General features: G+C 36.2%; 1 protein-coding gene across 1 annotated transcript in view; it reads left to right on the top strand.

Annotated features, from left to right (window-relative positions):
• The window catches only part of fras1 (Fraser extracellular matrix complex subunit 1), a 352,881-nt gene that overhangs the window by 2,093 nt on the left and 331,927 nt on the right, over window positions 1–18,861 (top strand). Inside the window, exon 2 of the mRNA XM_088911421.1 lies at window positions 887–918. Within this exon, the coding sequence (XP_088767547.1) occupies window positions 887–918 (32 nt within the window). The remainder of the gene's footprint in view (window positions 1–886; window positions 919–18,861) is intronic.

Here is an 18,861-nt window from a genome sequence, read left to right as displayed (position 1 = left end):
GTGTAAAATAAGTTTTGATAAATGCTTTATAGATCCTCATCAATCATTACTTCACTATCTTCTCAAAGAGCTTATACTTGTATATGGTACCTCAAAATAAATAAATCACTATTGAAACAAATTCACAAAGTCATTATCTGAAAATCTATTTTTTTGTAGAAAATGTATTGGATTTGTATTGATTAGACATGATAGGTTAATCCATTATGCTAATTAACATTTGTCAACAACAGGACTGATCAATGAGGTGACCACTGAAAGTTACAGGCTAGTAGCATCTGTGGCCACTGTTGAAGCAATACAAGCTGTACACCTTTAATGGGTGTCTAACTGAAGTCTAGTGCTGTTGCTGATTACAGTAACCCCCACTACCACTCATTTTAAAATAAACTTAACATATCATTAATATGTAATAGGTTTATTCCATGCTGAAAAGAGAAGAAAAAACACAACGTTTCGGCCATGGAGCCTCCCACGGCCGAAACATTATTTTCTTTCTTCTCTTTTCAGCATGGAATAAACCTATTGCTTGTTCCTTTGCAGCTTACGCATGCTGAAGCGTCTTCCCACCTGAACTATACCATCAATATTCATTGCACAATTTACCATAGAGTTACAGAAACACTTAATACTTATCTACAATACAGAAACAACTGAAATGAATGGCAATCACAGTACTTAAAGAATATTTATTCAATGTTCACTTTTCATCCACCCATTTTCTTACTACTTCATCCAGTTTGGAGGTACCTTTCTAGGTCATTTTAAATGTGTTGCATATCTGCATGGTCTAGTTATTTCTATATGAGCTTAAAACCATTTTTTTGGGTACTTGGAGCTTTCTCCTTTTTCAGAATTTCAAATTGTTTTGTCTTTTTCCCAACAGGTGAATGTCAGTATCATGGTTCTTTGTTTGCGGTAGGTAGTTTTCTTTCTTATTGCATGTGCCTTATTTTTCCATGTTTCTTTTTACTGTTATATGATTGGCAGGTAATGATGATTTTAGGTTATTTTCAAAGCTTGTAGTCTTATTGTAAAAAATAAGTTATCAGTGCACCATCTCAGAAACCATCTTGTACTATCAGGATTATTAGACATACAAGTATGGATATACTTTATAAATAATGCGTACCTACTGACTTTGTGAGCTTTAATATGATAAAAAGTTCAAGATCATTTTGTTTCATATCTGGAATTTTCATATGCAGTTGTTTTCAGTAGCTATATACTGAAAAGTTAACAAGACATTTAATACTCCTGTCAAAATGACAGCATATAATGTTAGGGAAAGACAGCACTGAAGTATTTTTAATTTGTTTAAGCCATTGTATCATATTTGCTGCCATAGAAACATTTTTAAATTGTTAAAACAATTGAATGAGAAAGAAATGTCTCTTTCTAGACATTAAATGTAAATACTCATGTTTTATTGGAAGTAGTCAAAATCCACTGTGAAAATCATGTTTCATTAAATAATCATGAAATACTTAGCATGACATCTTCAAAAATATTTGAAAAATCCTTTGAACACTTTGAATTTTAGTATAAACAACAATTAATGTGTGAAACAGACATTAACAGATCGTAATATTTAATGGGAAACACTTCACCAGAAATACAATTATGCAGAGAAAAGGTATTGAAATACTGAATATTGAAATAGGCTGTGGAACAAAATTTTAATTTCTTAAGTAAGAGTAGCCAGGGAAATCTTTAATATCCTTTCACTATACATTTGAAGTAGATTTCCCACCTGAAATAAGTGAAGTAGTTCCCTCATTGTAGTGGCTCATTTGGCAACAATTGTGGTGATGATGAAGGGGTAGGTAGGCAGGCAGGTGGAAACCTTAGCATGCTTTACCATAATCAGGAAGAGGGGGTTTTCTTGTTCAAAACAGGAAATAGGGGTCCATGAAAGCTGATTAACACCCAGTGAAGAAACCAGCCAATCACAGAATACTAATAGTTACAATAGGTTCTTGAAATACTTAATTCAGTCCTGTTTTCATGGTAATGAGTTAGGTCTAATTGTCTTGTTACTACAGTGAGAATCAATATATATGTGCAGCTGTTCTTGGCTTAATGCATAGAGGTAGCAGCTCATCTGTATACATGTCAGAAATCCAAAGGTTTGTGCAATGGTGTGACAACAATAGCCTAATTTTGAATGCTAAAAAAACAAAAGAAATAGTTTTCGATCCCAGAGCAGTTGGTGATCACTCACAGGTAGTAATCCACAACGAATTCGTTGATTCGTATAAGTACTTAGGTGTGCACATAGACTGTAACCTGTGCTGGTCTACTCATGTTGAAAGTGTTTGCTCCAAAGTTCAGCAGCGCTTATATTTCCTGCGAAGACTAAGAGTGTTTGGGGTTCGATATGTTGTACCATTCTGTAATCAGAAGCATTATCAGATATGGTATTTCAGTGTGGTTTGGTAATCTTATCAGTTCATTTTAATTTACAAATTACCTGCCTCATCCAGACAACTTTGAAGGTCATGGGAGTGAAACAGCACCACTCCCTGCAGACAATCTTTGAAAAATCCATAATCAGACAGGCAGGAAAAATTATATCAGATCCTTCCCACATCCTCAACTCTGAATATCAACTTCCTTCTGGCAAAAATCTTAGGGTTCCCAAATGTAAGTCAAACAGATACAAACATTCCTGTGTTCCACTATTCATTAAAGCTGTTAACGCAAATGTCAAAGATAAACACAATTTTGACTCTTACAACCCACTGTTGTAATGTTTGTGATTTTATAAATGTTTCATGTTGCTATGTGTTATACTGTACGTGTGCAATGTTTTTCTTATTTTTTGGAATAGTATAACGTGCAATGTTTTTCTTTTCTTCTCTTCTTTTTTTTGCATTCTATTTAAATGTACAGGAGTGCTGGGTGTCCATAAAAAATTTCCCTCAGGGGACAATAAAAATCTTGTCTTATTAAGTAATGAATCTCTAGGTTTGTGTGCTCAGAATGATATTATGAAAGGCTACTTTATATAATAGAGAAAGACGTATATACGGTGGTGCTAGAAAGTTTGTGAATTTCAGAATTTTCTGACTTTCTGCATAAAATTGACCTAAAATGTGATCAGATCTTTATCTAAGTCATAAAAATAGATAGAGAACCCAATAAAACAGATAACACACAAAATGATATACTTTTTTATTCATTTATTGATCAAAATGATCCAACATTAAACATTAAGGGGATAATTAGTCAGGAGTGTCAACCAGTGGGATGACAATCAGGTGTGAGTTTGGGTAGCCCTGCCCTATTTAAAAAAACAAAAACCTGAGTCTTCACTACCAAAGTCTGGTCTTCACTACACAGGTTTGTGAACGCATGCCATGCCTCGAGCAAAGGAGATTTCTGAGGACCTCAGAAAAAGAGTTGTCGATGGTCATCAGGCCAGAAAAGGTTACAAAACGATTACTAAAGACTTTGGCAGATAATTTACAAATGGAGAATATTCAACACCATTGTTACTCTCCTCAGGAGTGGTCATCTAACAAAATTCACTCCAAGAGCAAGGCGTTTAATATTCCGGGAGATCACAAAGAACCCCAAGGTAACGTCTAAGGATCTGCAGGCCTCTCTTGCTCTGGCTAATGTCAGTGTTCAGCAAACACTGAAGAAGAATAGTGTGCATGGGAGGACAGCAAGGAGGAAGCCACTACCAATATGCTGGACTGATCAACAGTTACCGTAAACATTTGCTTGAAGTCATTGCTGTTCAAGGAGGTCACATTAGTTACTGAAAGCATAGGTTCACATACTTTTTCCGACAAAGACATTTAATGTTGGATCATTTTGATAAATGAATGAAAGAGTATATCCTTTTGTGTGTTATTTGTTTTATTGGGTTCTCTTTATCTATTTTTATGACTTAGACGAAGATCTGGTCACATTTTAGGTTAAATGTATGCATAAATTCAGAAAATTCTAAAGGGTTCACAAACTTTCTACCACAACTGTAGAAGGGATAGCTGATAACTTGCGTTCAAAGTGCACTTAGAATCTTTAGACTAATTAAAAAAATAACCAAGGCATACTTGGTCTCTCTTAATAAAAATATCTCTTACATGCTAGGCTTACATAACCTGTGGAATTAGCACAGATGTGGTTATTTATTAAAATAGAAAAAAGTCAAGTCAAACAATTGAGACCTCAATAACTATTATAAAAAGAAAATGGAGGTTATGAATTTAGACCTGTAACTTGTCATTATTAATGGACTAAGCTGCAGTAAGGTGAGAAATTTAGCATAATTTGTCTGTTCATTATTTCTAATTGGTTATGCTTATGTTCCATTCTGTAGCTTGTCATGCACAACTTGCAACTTTGCATTCAGATTATGGATTCCTTATAAATTAGACACAGATTCCTAATATTTCTTTGCAAGCATTTTTATCTCCAGGGTTTAAAGTATAGGCTACAGTTAAAAATTGTATGCTAAGATTTATCTTTTTTAACAGAAATACTGCAAATGATACATGGTTTTGTTTTGACATGAATTTACACATTTGATTAGTTAATGCTTGTTTTTATGATATGTAGTAATAATAGCTATACTTCCTAGACTGGCAATGTCTAACTTTGTAGTACTGCACTGAGTCACCAGCGGGTGAACATGGTAAAGTGAAAAAAAATGTTTTCACCTTTTTTACCGTGAAAACTATTACAGAAGCTCTATAGAATAAAACGGCAGGTATGTTTTTCTCCCAAATAAGATTATATGTGCAGCACTACACATTTTAATGATGTGAAAATAGTTGTCAGTAAAAATATCACCCAAGCAAAACCTTGTCAAAATATATAAAACCCAGTGCCTTACTTTATTGCATTGAGTGATTCAACAAATGAAAGCTAGAAAGTTCAAAATGATAGTTGATGTGCACAAGTGGGAAGACTAGACAGAAAGTCAGACTAGCTTGCTGTGAATTTAGCTGCCCTGATAGCAAAAACAAGCTGTCATTCAGTGAATTTTGACCATTCAGAGACTTAAGGCAGGTTTATACATTGCTTTGGAGACTGTATTAGGGAAACAAAACACAGGTCTTTTGTCTCTGCCTCTCAATCAAGTGAAGATCAAACAAAATGATATTTTTCTTATCTCTTTATCACCTTGAATCCTACAAGCAAAAACTTTGTTTTTATAGTGTAAAACCCCATAACATAAGTCCTTTAGCACTGCTTGAAGTTCAAGAGGTCTGTGTAGTACAGCATTAAAGGTTCTTATATTGTATGTGCTTTTGTAATATAGTCCTCATATTAAGTGTTGACTCACTGAATGTAATTAGTATTTGGAAAGTTACTTTTAAAAAGTATCTCATTACCATTGCAAGTTATTTGTGTATGGGATTACTTTTGTTATTTTTTATTAAAGCGGTGAAAAGTATGGGAAATATTCACTTTAAGTAAATTTTATCCTGTAGAAGTCAGTATATGAATGCCTATCCCTTTGAGATAATAACTGCATAAAGTCCAATTGAGCTGTCCAGTCAACTGCCTTGGCCATTGTAAGATCTTCCCATTCTTTCTCCTGATGTACTCCTTGGTTGTATTGACTGTATGTTTTTGGTCACAGTCATGTTACATTGTGAAGCACCACCCAATAACAAAGAAACATTTTGGTTTACATAAGCAGCAAAAATGTTCTTATAATCCTTCTGTTTCTGTAAATCATTCTGCTGCTACCGTCAGTAGTTACATTATCAGTAAAGATGAGTGGGACTGTTCGAGAGGTGGCAGTGCCTGCCCAGGCTAGGTCATGTTTCACAGAAGAGAAGGTGGACTTTGGATCAATAACTTGTCTAATCTGTCCATTAAACCTTTGTCTAAAACTATCCTGGCTTATCTTTATCAGAGCAAATACTGAAGTACAATGAAAGTAGTTTTATGGTCCCAGTATTTTTGGAGGGAAACGCAGGACATCTCTGCTATAATGAGCACATTTCTTCTGTTATAGGATAATAACGAGATTTTTAGTTTAACTGAACTAGTTTCAGCCAGTAGCCTTTAAGTGCCTTACTTTCATCTGGGTCTAAACAATTAACTTGAGTATCAAATACAAAGGCTTCAAAAACCTTAAAAATAATATTCCAGATACCTGCACAACTTGTGTCCTGTAAAATGAGCACAATCTGACATCAGATAAGACCTTTTAACATTGCTTGTATCAGCTGGTGGTGCGTGGCTTACGTTGTAGAAATTATAGCACCAGTATTCTAAATACAGAGCCCTGCCACACTGAAACTGGCTGCCTTTACATGGTCACAACACCAAGTGCAAAATGGAACAAATGTTCTGTAGTGTTAATCAATGGCCTAAAGCAGTTAGTCCATGAAAAGTCAATTCATTATATTATTAATTTACAGTGTGCATTGAACTTTGATTCTTCAAAAATGTAAGAACCTTATGTCGTGAATTTCCAATTATATCTGTATGTAATTTTAATATTAAGAACAACTTGGGGTATTTTAATTATAATAAATGAAACTAATTTATCTGCTCCATTAGGAACATAAAAGGATTTTGCGTATCAACAGAATTATTATGTAAAAATGTACCAACGATCATATCTTCTCATGAATTATGAAAGTGAGGCTAAATTAATCACTTATTATTGTTTTGTTTGTTTATACATAAAATATGTCAAACAAAATAATAAATATAATTTCAAGCCCAGGAAGATTATTTAAAAAGTTAGTTCCTGATACAAGTAAATAAAAACATGTTCATGCTGGTATTTCAAAAGCTCACAATCTCCAAGAGAATTAAGGCTAATTTGAAGTATTGGTGGAGTGTACACTGCCCTCAGTTGTTTGATATTGAACCATAAAGTCAGGTGAAGTTAATTTTTTATTACTTGAATAACTGTTGTAATGTGATACTATCATACCAGGTTCATTGTTTCTATGTAGAGCTGTTCTCTTCTGGTCCTGGTGTAATACTGTGCTTGCTACATTTTGTTTTAACCAGTTTCTCAACTATTTCTTGAGTCCTTTATTGAACTAATTAGCTTGAGTAGACCTATTCAATTTTCTTCTTTTAGTTCCTTAATAGTTGAATAGTTGAATGTTTGTCAGTAGAGGTTCTGTCTAGGCGATCCGAGTTCAATACCCACTTAGGGCACATGTTTTTCTCCTAATAAAGACTTAAAAGTAAAATAGTAAATATTATGTACACTATATTAACATTTTTTTTTATATATATTATAACATATTCAATGTTAAGTGATATATATATATTAATAATGAAATAAAAACTTGAATTAGCACACGTGAATATTGTCAACAGTTGGAGTAAAAACCAGTTCAACCAGTTTAACTCAGTTCAGTTCAAAACACTTTATTTAGTGGGGCAATTTAACAGACACCTTTACAACAAGCCTTAAAATGAATCGTATATATTGTAATTAGAATCGAGAATAATAAAGCGGTATTAAAAATACCACTGAAACTATAATGTCTGGTAATTATTAACAGTATTAATTTAATAATGGTAATTTCAAGCTTTTTGTATCTTTTTCAGAGTCATTTTTTTCTTCAGTTTTCATAACCTCTGCTTATTAAAACACCTATTTATGAGACACTGTTTTAGATGTCAATAACTTTGTGAACAAATGACAGAGAGCCTTCAAATCACAGGCATTTTAAAGATCACAATTTGTCTTTTTATTTAAACAATATCTAGTACCTGGTTGCATTTTTAGAAACCTTAGTTTGAATAAAGCGGATCCCAGGTGTAAGCGACTTCATAACGTGATAAGGCATTATGCTATATTTTTGATGCATCAGTTGAAGACTTCTGAAGTCTCTCAAAGACATAAAAATGTAACATAATATTGTGTTGCACGATGGGCAACTGATTCTTTTCATTTTAAGAAAATAAAAAATAATAAACAATAACATGTTTGCCTAAAATAGACATTGCATGATTTTAAAACCCATAAAAATACAGGTTTAGTTAAAAATACAAAATCCACTTTAAACGGGTGATTTTTCTTCCTTGTGATCAGCTTAGTATCTTTGTGTAAGCTGTAAGTTTTTTTAACTTTTTAATTAAACATTTTGAACACTTTAATTTTGTACATGCAACACGAATTTTGTACAGATACATTAAAATCACATTTTCCTGTCTTCCTGTGGTGTGAAGCAAATCAGCAGGTGGATGAGAAAATAGTGCACCGCCCACCGAGCTCAGTCAGAGAAGAGGTGGTGCCGTTAGATCGTTGCAGTGCTTACGGCACTCAGCGTGTCTGCCTTTAAAATTTAATAATGGAATATAAATAATTTATTTTAACTTGAAATCTTCTAATTATCATTAAACATAGCTTTCTCACCAGTTAGTTTTAAATTTGAAACCATTGTTAATCAAAGCAGGGGCTTATTGTACTTTCTAATGACATTACACATGGAAAGATTAATTTATACATTTTAATGTTTTTAATGAAAAAAATAGATTTTAGAAAAGTTTCATCTACACAAATATCACAGACTATTTTCGATCGTATTTCTGAATGTTATGCCATACTTAGTTCAATATTTTATATACATCTAAATAAAGTCAGGTGTCAGGTGCATAAACTATTAGTAATCAATAATTAGTATTAGGAAAAACATCAGATTATCAGAAAATATGTTGAATACAAACTTATAAAATAAAAAATTAAGATAAAATATAATTTAAAATTAAGCCAGGGTTTTTTTTCTCTCTCTGTACTCTCTCTCACCCACTGCGATTCGGACACAGAATGGTTAAAAATGCGGACAGGTCAGGCAGGCAGAGGGGGAAGGGGGAAGGGAGGAGGCGTCTTCCCACCTCTATGACTAAACTGCCGAAGAGGAATGGCTTAAGTGACATACAGGGCCAAAAAAGTTTGGTGCCGTCTTCTCCACTTTGAAGGTACACTCCTTGTGGAAGAATTTTCTCAAATGTTTGCCCACCAGCAAACTGAATACAAAATGTACTTGCAAGAATAGCAATTACAAACATTAAAAAAAGTACTTGCTTTATACTGTTATACTGTACAGTGTATTAAAATTAACATTCTGTGGGCACTACACTGTGAGTAGTGCTGCTCACTAAACCTCTTTCCCAAACTTTTCATGGGGGCAAGGTCACGTAGCTGATTCACAGCTGGAAACAATTTTATCTTGCCTCGTGAAAGCAAACATTTAGACATTTGTCAACATATTTACTAAAATTATCCATCTCAGTAATCTCACTTTGTTAATCTCACTGTGCGCCCCAGTGCTCACTCAATTTTCACACTCCCAGTAAAATAAAAAAAACACGTTTTCCACATTATCACCTCACACTAGGGGGGGAAGGAAAAGTGCCGGCGGTCATTCATTTCACTCTCCATCACTCTGCCCAACCCCCCTGAACAAAGTTGATTAAAACTCATTCAAAAGGGTGTGGTGTGTTAACACGAACTCTGCTTAACAGAGCAAGGTGACTTTCTGCTTAAATAAATAAAGCTACAGTACAGACAGATTTTAAATTCTTCAAGCAAAATTAGCTGTTTGTCAGAATCAGCTACTTTGCAAGCAGTACACGACTTCTCAAAAGGTACCTTTTGCTTCTCGTGCAAACTCAACAAAGGTTTATAATTCCGTAATTTGAACGATATGCCTCAGAGACTCATTAATAGTATTATAGCGAATACGGTTTGTGCAGGACAATAAAAAAATAGTTTCAAATTGTATGAACTACATGAACAATGATTGTTTCAAAATGGAAAAAAAACATTAAATATTTCCTTATTAATAATACAGAGTTTCATGTTGTGTGTATCCAACTGAAGTTCCAAAAGCAAGCAGTTGTCATAGATCTTATTTTTCTTTATTGAGGGACAAGAAAGCACAGGCAGTCAGACCATGGGATCAAAGTCTTTTATCCTATTTAGATCAGAAAACTATTAATTTAATCAAGTGTTACATAAGTAAAAGATTCCATGTCAATTTGTTTTACTGATAGTGTGTATCCTCGGATTTAGGGATTTCCTAAAATAATTAAATTCCTGAAACCCCTGGTTAATAATGATTTTGTGACCTTTATTTGTATTGTAACATGTATTAGGATAGCATATCATATGTGTATTTATACTATATGTATACATGAAGATCTACACCACTCAGTACTTTAAAAAAGATCACTATTGCATTTTTTTGTCCAAAAACCTGGATTTTGAACTCTCAAACTTTTCCCATTTGAAGCACTAAATCAGTTTTCAGAAATTAAAACTTTTTTCCATTTTTGTTTTTCTTCCCCATCCACTAACATAGAACAGGAAGACCATGCTGTCTTGTTTACACTATAAATGTTTACACAGTAAATTTATAGTGGGTATATGATCAGTGCTAGATTGAGGTACACAAAAAGGCAGTTTTGAAGGTTGAAAAGGCTACAATGATAATTTTTATTTGGCACAGTGTGCCTTTAATACAGGCGTTCTGAAACGGTGTATACCCTCTCTCCCCTCGTTATGCAAAAATGTAACTTTACATAAAACCTCAAATGGGTACTAAAATAAACTTTCTAAGAAAGGAGAACTTTTTGTGTCGAAGAAAACTTGGTCTTTACTCATGTTAGGAGATTGTCAAACAGAGATCTTTTATTCAATCAGCTGAAGGGGAGCATAGCACAGAGTCAGGGTTTCCCCTAGCACACAGTAAGAATGCTCATTCTTTAACATATCAAAGAAACACATGAGCCACAAGACAATTACAGAAGTCTGTCAAATACAAAGAAACAAGACAAGAACATTCCAATTGGCGTCCTGCAATATGTTTTTTTTTCTTTCGTTAAAACACACAGTTGTAAAAAATCACAGGCTTTAGTTGCAGAAAGACAGCTGTCTTGTGGCAGGAGTCGCATTACATGACTTTTCCTAGTATTTGTAGTCCTAGCCTTCATTTACATAATCATAAGAAAGTCACAGATTCTTAACAGTCACTACGACTTGCTATGACAAAATCAAACTGGTTTGATTTTCTCATAGCGAGTCGCAAGCCGTAGGGGTGGGCTTTTGTGTCTGCAACACTCAACAGCCAATGAGCGCTCAACCGGAAGTACCAAGACCAAACAAATGTGGTCTACTCCATTTTTTTTAGCTTATCCTCTTCTTTTTTTTTCTCGTCACAAAGGAGTACACAGGCTACAGCGAAGGTGACAAATGCCTGCTTGTTCTTTGTTGTTTGTTTACTTTAGTGCGGTGCTCCTTTATTCCAGTGTGCTCCGCATTGATTGGCTGCCAAAATGAGGTGACCTTGCAGTACTTTTGCAGCACAATACAAGATTGGAAACCGTGATGAAAAGTCGTGAGGGAATTGTGTAATTAGTCACCCCCCGTGATTTCTAGTCGTATAATTTGACACCCTCTTGGACAGAAAAGGCAGCGAGATTCAGTAACTGCAGTCGTTAAATTTGACATGCTCTCCGACTAGAAGTCATGTCGAGTCATGTAGTGTGATGCCGGAATTAGGTGCAAACAGAAAACCTCTCCCGAACATAGTCACAGCCATTACCTTTCCGAAGAGTTCCTTTCACTTAATCTTCCACACTCACCCCCGTTTGTGCTTTAAAAGCACAACCATCTGACTTTACATGCATATCTGCATTAGCCTGTCAGTTTCTTCTTGTTTCCTTTGTTCTTCACATTTAATTAACATTAGCTTTATATCCATGTTAGACAGCTGGGCTTGGATTTCTTTTCATGAGAAAGTACAAAAACATTTAATAACCAAAAAACCTACATATACTCCAATTATATATATATAGCACAATAAGAGTAATAATCCCTGCAATATGGAGGCACCCATACCCTAATGCACCACTAACCCAACCCCATAGGGTCCATCCTTGGGTTTCGTGTAGCTTGGAAACTTCCTTACGAATGTGTTCAGTAAGCTTGGAGATTTCTTTCAAGCTGTACGGAATGTATTGCTTACATTCATAAGCATTGCTATCAGCTCGGCAGCTTCTACAGTGTCATTGCTGATTTGGTTCCTCACAAGCATTCTGGAACACATTTCCTTCATGGCCCTGCCAACCCCACATATGGGGACCAGAATGGTTGAATGGTCTCCTTCGGAAATCCCCTGTTTTGATTGTCATGGTGCCCAAAAGTAGGCTGGGCAAACGATTTTTAATTTTTTTAAAAAGAAATAAAAAATGAGATATAATGATGTGTTCCTGCTTAACTTAGACATTGCATGACTTTAAAACCTATAAAAACAGGTTTTGAGAGTTAAAAACCACTTTTTATACACGAAAAACAGGTGATTTTTCTTCCTTGTGTTCAGCTTAGAATCTTTGTGTACGCTGTAAGGTTTTTACTTCTTAATTAAACGTTTAAAATACACGAATTTCATAAAGACAACACACGTTTCGAAGAGAAAAAATTCCATTCTTTTCTCTTCCTGTTGTGTGAAACTGATCAGCAGGTCTTTTTTTCCCCAATCAGAGGCTCTGAAAATAGCGTACCGCCCACAGCGCTCTGTCAGAGAGGGGGGCGGCACCGAGAGAGGGAGGAGGCGCGGAGCTCAGCAGTACAGAATGAACGTTCTTCTGCCTGGAGCGCTTATGGCACCGATTGTGTCTGCATTTATAACTTAGTTTTTAAAACTAATCAAGCAAAGTCCTTTACTTATCATTTCAACAAATTAGATGTATCATTTTATAACATCCTTAAAACAACATCTTATTGTACGTACTAATTATATTACACGTGGAAAATAATACATTTTTAATAATCTTTAATGATTTATACATTTTGGAAAGGTTTCATCTATACAAAACAATGTTAGTATAAATTATAAATATAAAAATTGTCATACATAATATAAGGCATGAATGACAAATATAGTAATATTAAAATTGCGTTGGAATAAATTGTTGCACTTTTTCCATGTCTTTTAAAACATAATCATTTACAAGACTTTGGTCAAATGTGCATTTGATCTGACAAAATAAACATATCAAAAAATGAAAGTAAACAAAAAAGTAAATTAAGAAATAAAATGTGGCACTAGTAAAATAAATCAAACTAAAGTTCTAAAATAATGAGAAAATTTAAAATATAGTGAAAAATGCTCCTTTTCCCATCGGCACTGAGATGAAGCCCATCAGCAGCAAAGGACTCCGTTGCTCCTGAGGAACTGCACATGGTCCATCTGAGAAGGGAGCTGTGAAAAAGCCCGGTTAGCTTCTTTTACAGCTCCAGCCGTAAATGAGTCATCACAGAGCTGTGGCAAAATTGAGCAAATTGCAAAATGAACCTTACAAGGAGATGCTCTCCTTACTCCCACAATCAGTTCTTTCATAGCTCTAAGGATGTCATAGGGGGAGTCACCCTGAGCTATGTTATTTGTCCCTATGTTAATGATTAGTAATATATCCTCTTTCAGGGCCTGGAGGTGGTACAGGTGCTGGTGGGCACTGCGCTGCAGTGTTGTGCCAGGGTGCAGCCACACCTGCTCTGCTGGCATCAGTTTTTCCAGGCCCTGCAACATAGAGTCGCCGAGGACATACACTTTCTTTGGACCTGATGGTGAAAAAAGGCATTATCACAGCTACATCATAAAATAAATCTTAAAAGTATATAAACTATAACTGAACAGCAAACATATTCAATGAATAACAATGAACAATGAATAACAATGTAAATGTTAAAAATTATAACTAACCAGTAACTATATACAGTGCTGGAAACCAGCTATCAGAAGGCACTGGGAAGTTACATCAGCAGTTATGTATAGAGGATTAATTTCATATTGCTGGCTCCAGGGATCAGCCTTTTGACCTCCCTGGCGCATCAGCATCCATAATCTGCATGTTTTCAAATTAATTTACTTCCTATGTATCTACAAATACAGATATCTTAAGATGCTGGCTCCAGGGATCAGCTTTTCACCAGCCTCCCTGGCACATCAGCATCGGCTACAAGATGTTTTCCTATTCATCTTCCTCAAAATTATCTGCATCTGACACACAGCGTAACATTAGCAACAGCCTGGAGCTTAAAAAACTAAGCAACAATCCTCACCTCATTATCCATGCAATCATCTAACAGTGGATACTCAATTATGCCTCTAACTTCATTATCACCCTCCTCTACATAATCCACAACAAACAAGTCTCCTGTTCTATTTACACGGACTACCCTGCCTGGCCACCAACATTCACTCCCATCTTCACTACTCACAAACATGTGCTCTACTTTCTTGCCTACAAAGTCCTCTGCACTAACGGGAAGCAATTCTAAATAACTATCCATATAATCTTTCCACAAAGCAAACCACCACATTTTTCTAAATCCATCATATTTTATTTTAAAAATATACTCCTGGCCATCTAGTCTCATTTCAGCAACTGTGCCCTTGTACCACACCTTCCTACCTTCATCAAAAGCATCTCATCAAAAGCATGTCTAACTCTCTTTCCTAACAAGTGTTCTGGTTCTAGGAATTCTTAATCTTTCCATACCAACCTTTTTTCTACCTAGATCTCTAGCCTTAAAATGCGGCTTAACAGCCTCCATTAAAAACTCTGCCTTTTCTTCAACAATACGTTCTGATGGTGCCAAACAATAATCTTTGTCTTCTCTAGATGTACCTGGGATTTCCTCTGGCCTGCAGACAACACTTTTTAAGTTAGCAATCAGCTGTTCTAGACTAAGCCTTTTCCCGTCCTTTGAAAAATTGAAAACTCTATTTTCATTTTTCATTCCTATCACAAATCTCCTAAACTTCAACTGTGCTGTAACTGCAGGAAGCTTCTTGTCCTCATCTAAATTCCTCAGTTGCTCATCTATTTCTTCCTCGCTGTTCCAAAGTTCCATCTCTACCGCTAGTACTTCCTTTGTCCTTATATCTCTTGTTTCCTTTTCTGTCTTTTTTTCCTTCTTCTCTCTAAGTGTCTGCAACCTGGCATCTCTTATCCTAGCCATCCTCTCACAAAACACAGCCCTCTGCTCTTTAACTGATTCTCTAGCTTGAGATAAAACTTCTGCCTTCTTTTCAGAATCTAGTTTTTCAAGCCACTGCCAGGACCTGTTCTCTTCAAACATAATCATACCCTCGACAGCTAATGCTGTTGCTCTGGCCTTAACTTTAAGTAAATTATCAAAGATTCCAAAATCCCTCTCACAGCTTACATTCGTCTTGGGTGCTGATTCAAGCTTTTCAAACATCTCCTTTGAAACCTCATCATACCTGCCATATTCTAAATGATCTGCTACCATCCTACAACACACCTTTACAAAACTAGCAGCCTGTCTAGTCATGTCCTCAAATTCAGGGCTCCTCTGTTCTGTGAGCAATTTCCCAGGCCTGCGCAATTTCCCAGGTCAACAATTTCCCAGGCCTGCGCAGGTGTGAAGCGGCTGGTGTGGAGGGCAGGGAGGGCAGCCAGCAGCTGTGCTGAGGAGAGCTGTTCTGTGAGCTTCTGCAGAACAGGTCCAGAATGTACCTCTATGTCGATAAAGAAGTGTGCCTCACCTCTGACTAATTTAATGCTATCAGCCTGCCATTCTTTCAGTTTGCACACTAGCTCCCTGTATCTTGCATTCATTTTTAAAACATGCTTTTTTTTCCCAGAGCTTTCCACAAAGGCTCTGTCACTAATTTACAAATCATTCCCAGTGCTCTGCATCCTGCAATAAACTGACCTACACTCAAATCCTCAAACACTGCTTCTGTTAATTTAGGTGGGTAGCTGCGTCAGCATGCGTAGGCTGCAAAGGAACAAATTTTATTTTCATTGCGTATATCATGCATGAATTCCAGCAATTCAGAATACAAAAAATAAACTCCAGCTGCATTGTGGAACATTGCTTTAATTTGTTTTCCTTTAAAGGGAACCAGAGGGACATGATCAGATTTCCCCTGACTCAACAAAAAAGATCTAAACTGCACAGATTTGCCACTTTTCTCACACCCTCTTTCATGGACGGCTTTGCACACTGATCTAATCAATCTAACTGTACCACTCTCTCCTACTGTTCTATGCATCCAATCTAAACTAACACTGCCCACCTTTTCACCACCAAAATCATTCTTTCCCAGACAGAAAGTGTAACATTTTCCTGATGTGCCAAGCCATCAATTAAATGCAATCCACAGAACAACTCATTGATAACTCCAATCCTAGCCTTGTCTGTTTCACTGAGGTCATCAAATCCATCTACAATTTCAGGCAAGATATCAGTTCTGTACTGCGCCAGAATTTCATTAAATTTTTTTTCTGTACTTGCCCTGTCGCCAATTAGATTTGTAATTTTGCAGAAAATTTCCTTCTCAGAACGTGTTGCATCCGAATCCCTGCTTCCACTGTAAACAACATCTTGCACCATCTCTCTAACTGTGTCAAATATGCACTGAGTCCTAAATGCATTCTGCTACCATCCTGGAAAGAAATCCCTGCAGTTCCATATTTATGACCATATTTAATGGTCCCATCTGTGGCAAGGGTTAAATTACTTTCTTGCAATAGTTTTTCTTTCAGATGTTGCAAAGAAACTTGCCTCGCTTCTAACACAATACGTGCTAATATTGTGACTCACTATCCTGTCTATCTTTGTTTTCAAGCCTTCATATTCTCCCTGCCAGAACTGTACCTCCTCATTCAGGTCCCTCACCCTACCGTATGTGCTAAATCTGCTTCAGAATCACATTTCCTTTTATAATACGTAACCTTCTGGGATTCCTTTTTTTTGTATATCTAAGCTTTTCCAACTGTTCTTGCAATTCATCAATACTTTTCTCTAGCTGTGCCTTTTCCTTCTCTGACTCACTTTTCTCCTGTTCATTCAAAATGACTGCCTGCTCACACTTACAACTTTTTGCTCAAGTGTCCGAATTTTACTATCCCTCCGTCTAAGCCTTTTATTCACATTCCTAACACTTCCATATCCTAACTTTTCATTTGCCTTGCTTAATTTATTTGAGAGAGCTTGAATTTCAGTTTCAGCCTTATAAAGCATAAGTCCTCTCTCTTTTTTCTTGTCTAACCTAGCTCTTTCATCATCTAGTTTCCTGCATTCTTCCATTAATCTATGCACATTTTTAAACTGTGCTCCTAATTCACTAACTACCTCATTAGTGCACTTTACATCACTTAATTCACTTGTTCCTGATCTTACATCACAAGCAGAGCTAGTGCTAGCTGTTTGCTTCTTCTTCTGCAGCTGAAATTTTACTGCAGAGCAGGAGCAGAGCAAAGATCTGGCGTTCAAAATCTTCCCTTTCACTTTTTCTTAAGCGGGATTTCTTATTAATGATCCTCTGTACATTCAAACTAATCACTCGCTGAAAATATTTTTTTTCCTGTTCATTTCTTAGACCTGGGTCGAAATTATGATTTAAGATATCCAAAGGCATCTGTTTCCTATTTGATTTTCTGGCTCCGGAAAATTTGTAGATCTCCATCATCGCTCTGTTCGTCAAGATTTTAACATCTAGTTTTTGTATTCATTCAGATTTTAACTCTACATCTATCCCTAATTCCTCGAAGTAGCTACTGATGTATTGCTTCCCCTTACCACCAGGGCACACAAGCGTTTTCTCTGGATTCATTTTTTTTTCTTTCTCAGGGTCTCTCTCATTCGCTGCTACTCGGCACCAGAGCGGTTAAAGATGGCGACAAGTCAGGCACCCAGAGGGAGGGGAGGGGGAGGCGTTTTCCCGCCTCCATAACTAAAATGCCAAATAGGAGTGGCTTAAGCGACATACACAGTCGTGTAACTGACAGTTTGAGGTATCGTGTAGATTTCGCTTTGTTGCTGATAGGTTAAGCTTTCGAAACTCAGCCCCAAAGTCATGTGACTGATTTTTCGCCCTGTTTCATTGGTTAAACGCAATGATCACAAGCACCACCATGGTAACTGGGATGTGTAGTTTTTAATTCAGTTTGAATTATACCTGTACGTACTGTCTTCGTATTTGGCCAGGGCTTTAAAGAGAGGGTGCACCAAAATTTTTTGGTGCCGTCGTCCTGGAAGAATTTGACTTCGGAATGTTTGACCAGCGTACCAAAAGGGAGAACAGTAGAATGTCTCATGGCTGGGCTAATGTATCCTGTGTCCACTCAGGTGGAAGCCAGGGGTATGCTTGATCCCACAAATGAAAAAAGTCCCATTGTAAATTCGCAATCCCGAGGGCTTGAAACTACAGCCTCTACTGAAATACTGGGTTGCATCAGAAACTGGATGGGGGTTTGGTACAGTTGATTATCTTCTTGGTGACATTCCGATAACAACTAAGTGTATAATTGCAGGAGCTATTTCCCATATAGATAGTGCCATTATTAGCATAACAAAGAAGCCCTTGAGTTTTGTAAGCTAATTTCAAGCTCAGAACATCTTTATTTGTGTGACATTATAGGGAGATTTATACAATCCTCTAAAAGTGACACTAGTACCATACACAAAATACTTGCAGCCACTGGGATCCCAAAGAGTTTGATCATTCTCTCCATATTTTGTTTGTATTTCTGAATCTTTCCCCAATCAGTCTTTTTGGGGCATACTGTATTTATAGCCTCTTATTAACCTGGTGCGGAGCTGATTCCAGATCCACATTCATTTTGAGGTTTTGCACTGGCCAGTTGGCAGCAGTTTGCAGACATTAGATAATTGCAATAATTGATATAGATCAGACCAGTTTGGATTATAACATTTAATGACTGTAAGCAATTCCTCTTTAAACTTTTCAGGTACTTCTTGAATATTAGGAAATAATTTAACAAGATTTCTCAATTCACTGGGCATCCACAGACTGTAACAAAAGTATTGTTCAAATTGGGCAGGTATATGGACCTTCACTCTTATAAGTGTCATGT

This window comes from Atractosteus spatula, chromosome 3, assembly GCF_055471065.1.
Source record: "Atractosteus spatula isolate fAtrSpa1 chromosome 3, fAtrSpa1.hap1, whole genome shotgun sequence".
NCBI lineage: Eukaryota > Metazoa > Chordata > Actinopteri > Semionotiformes > Lepisosteidae > Atractosteus > Atractosteus spatula.
This window is presented reverse-complemented; position numbering and strand designations above follow the sequence as displayed.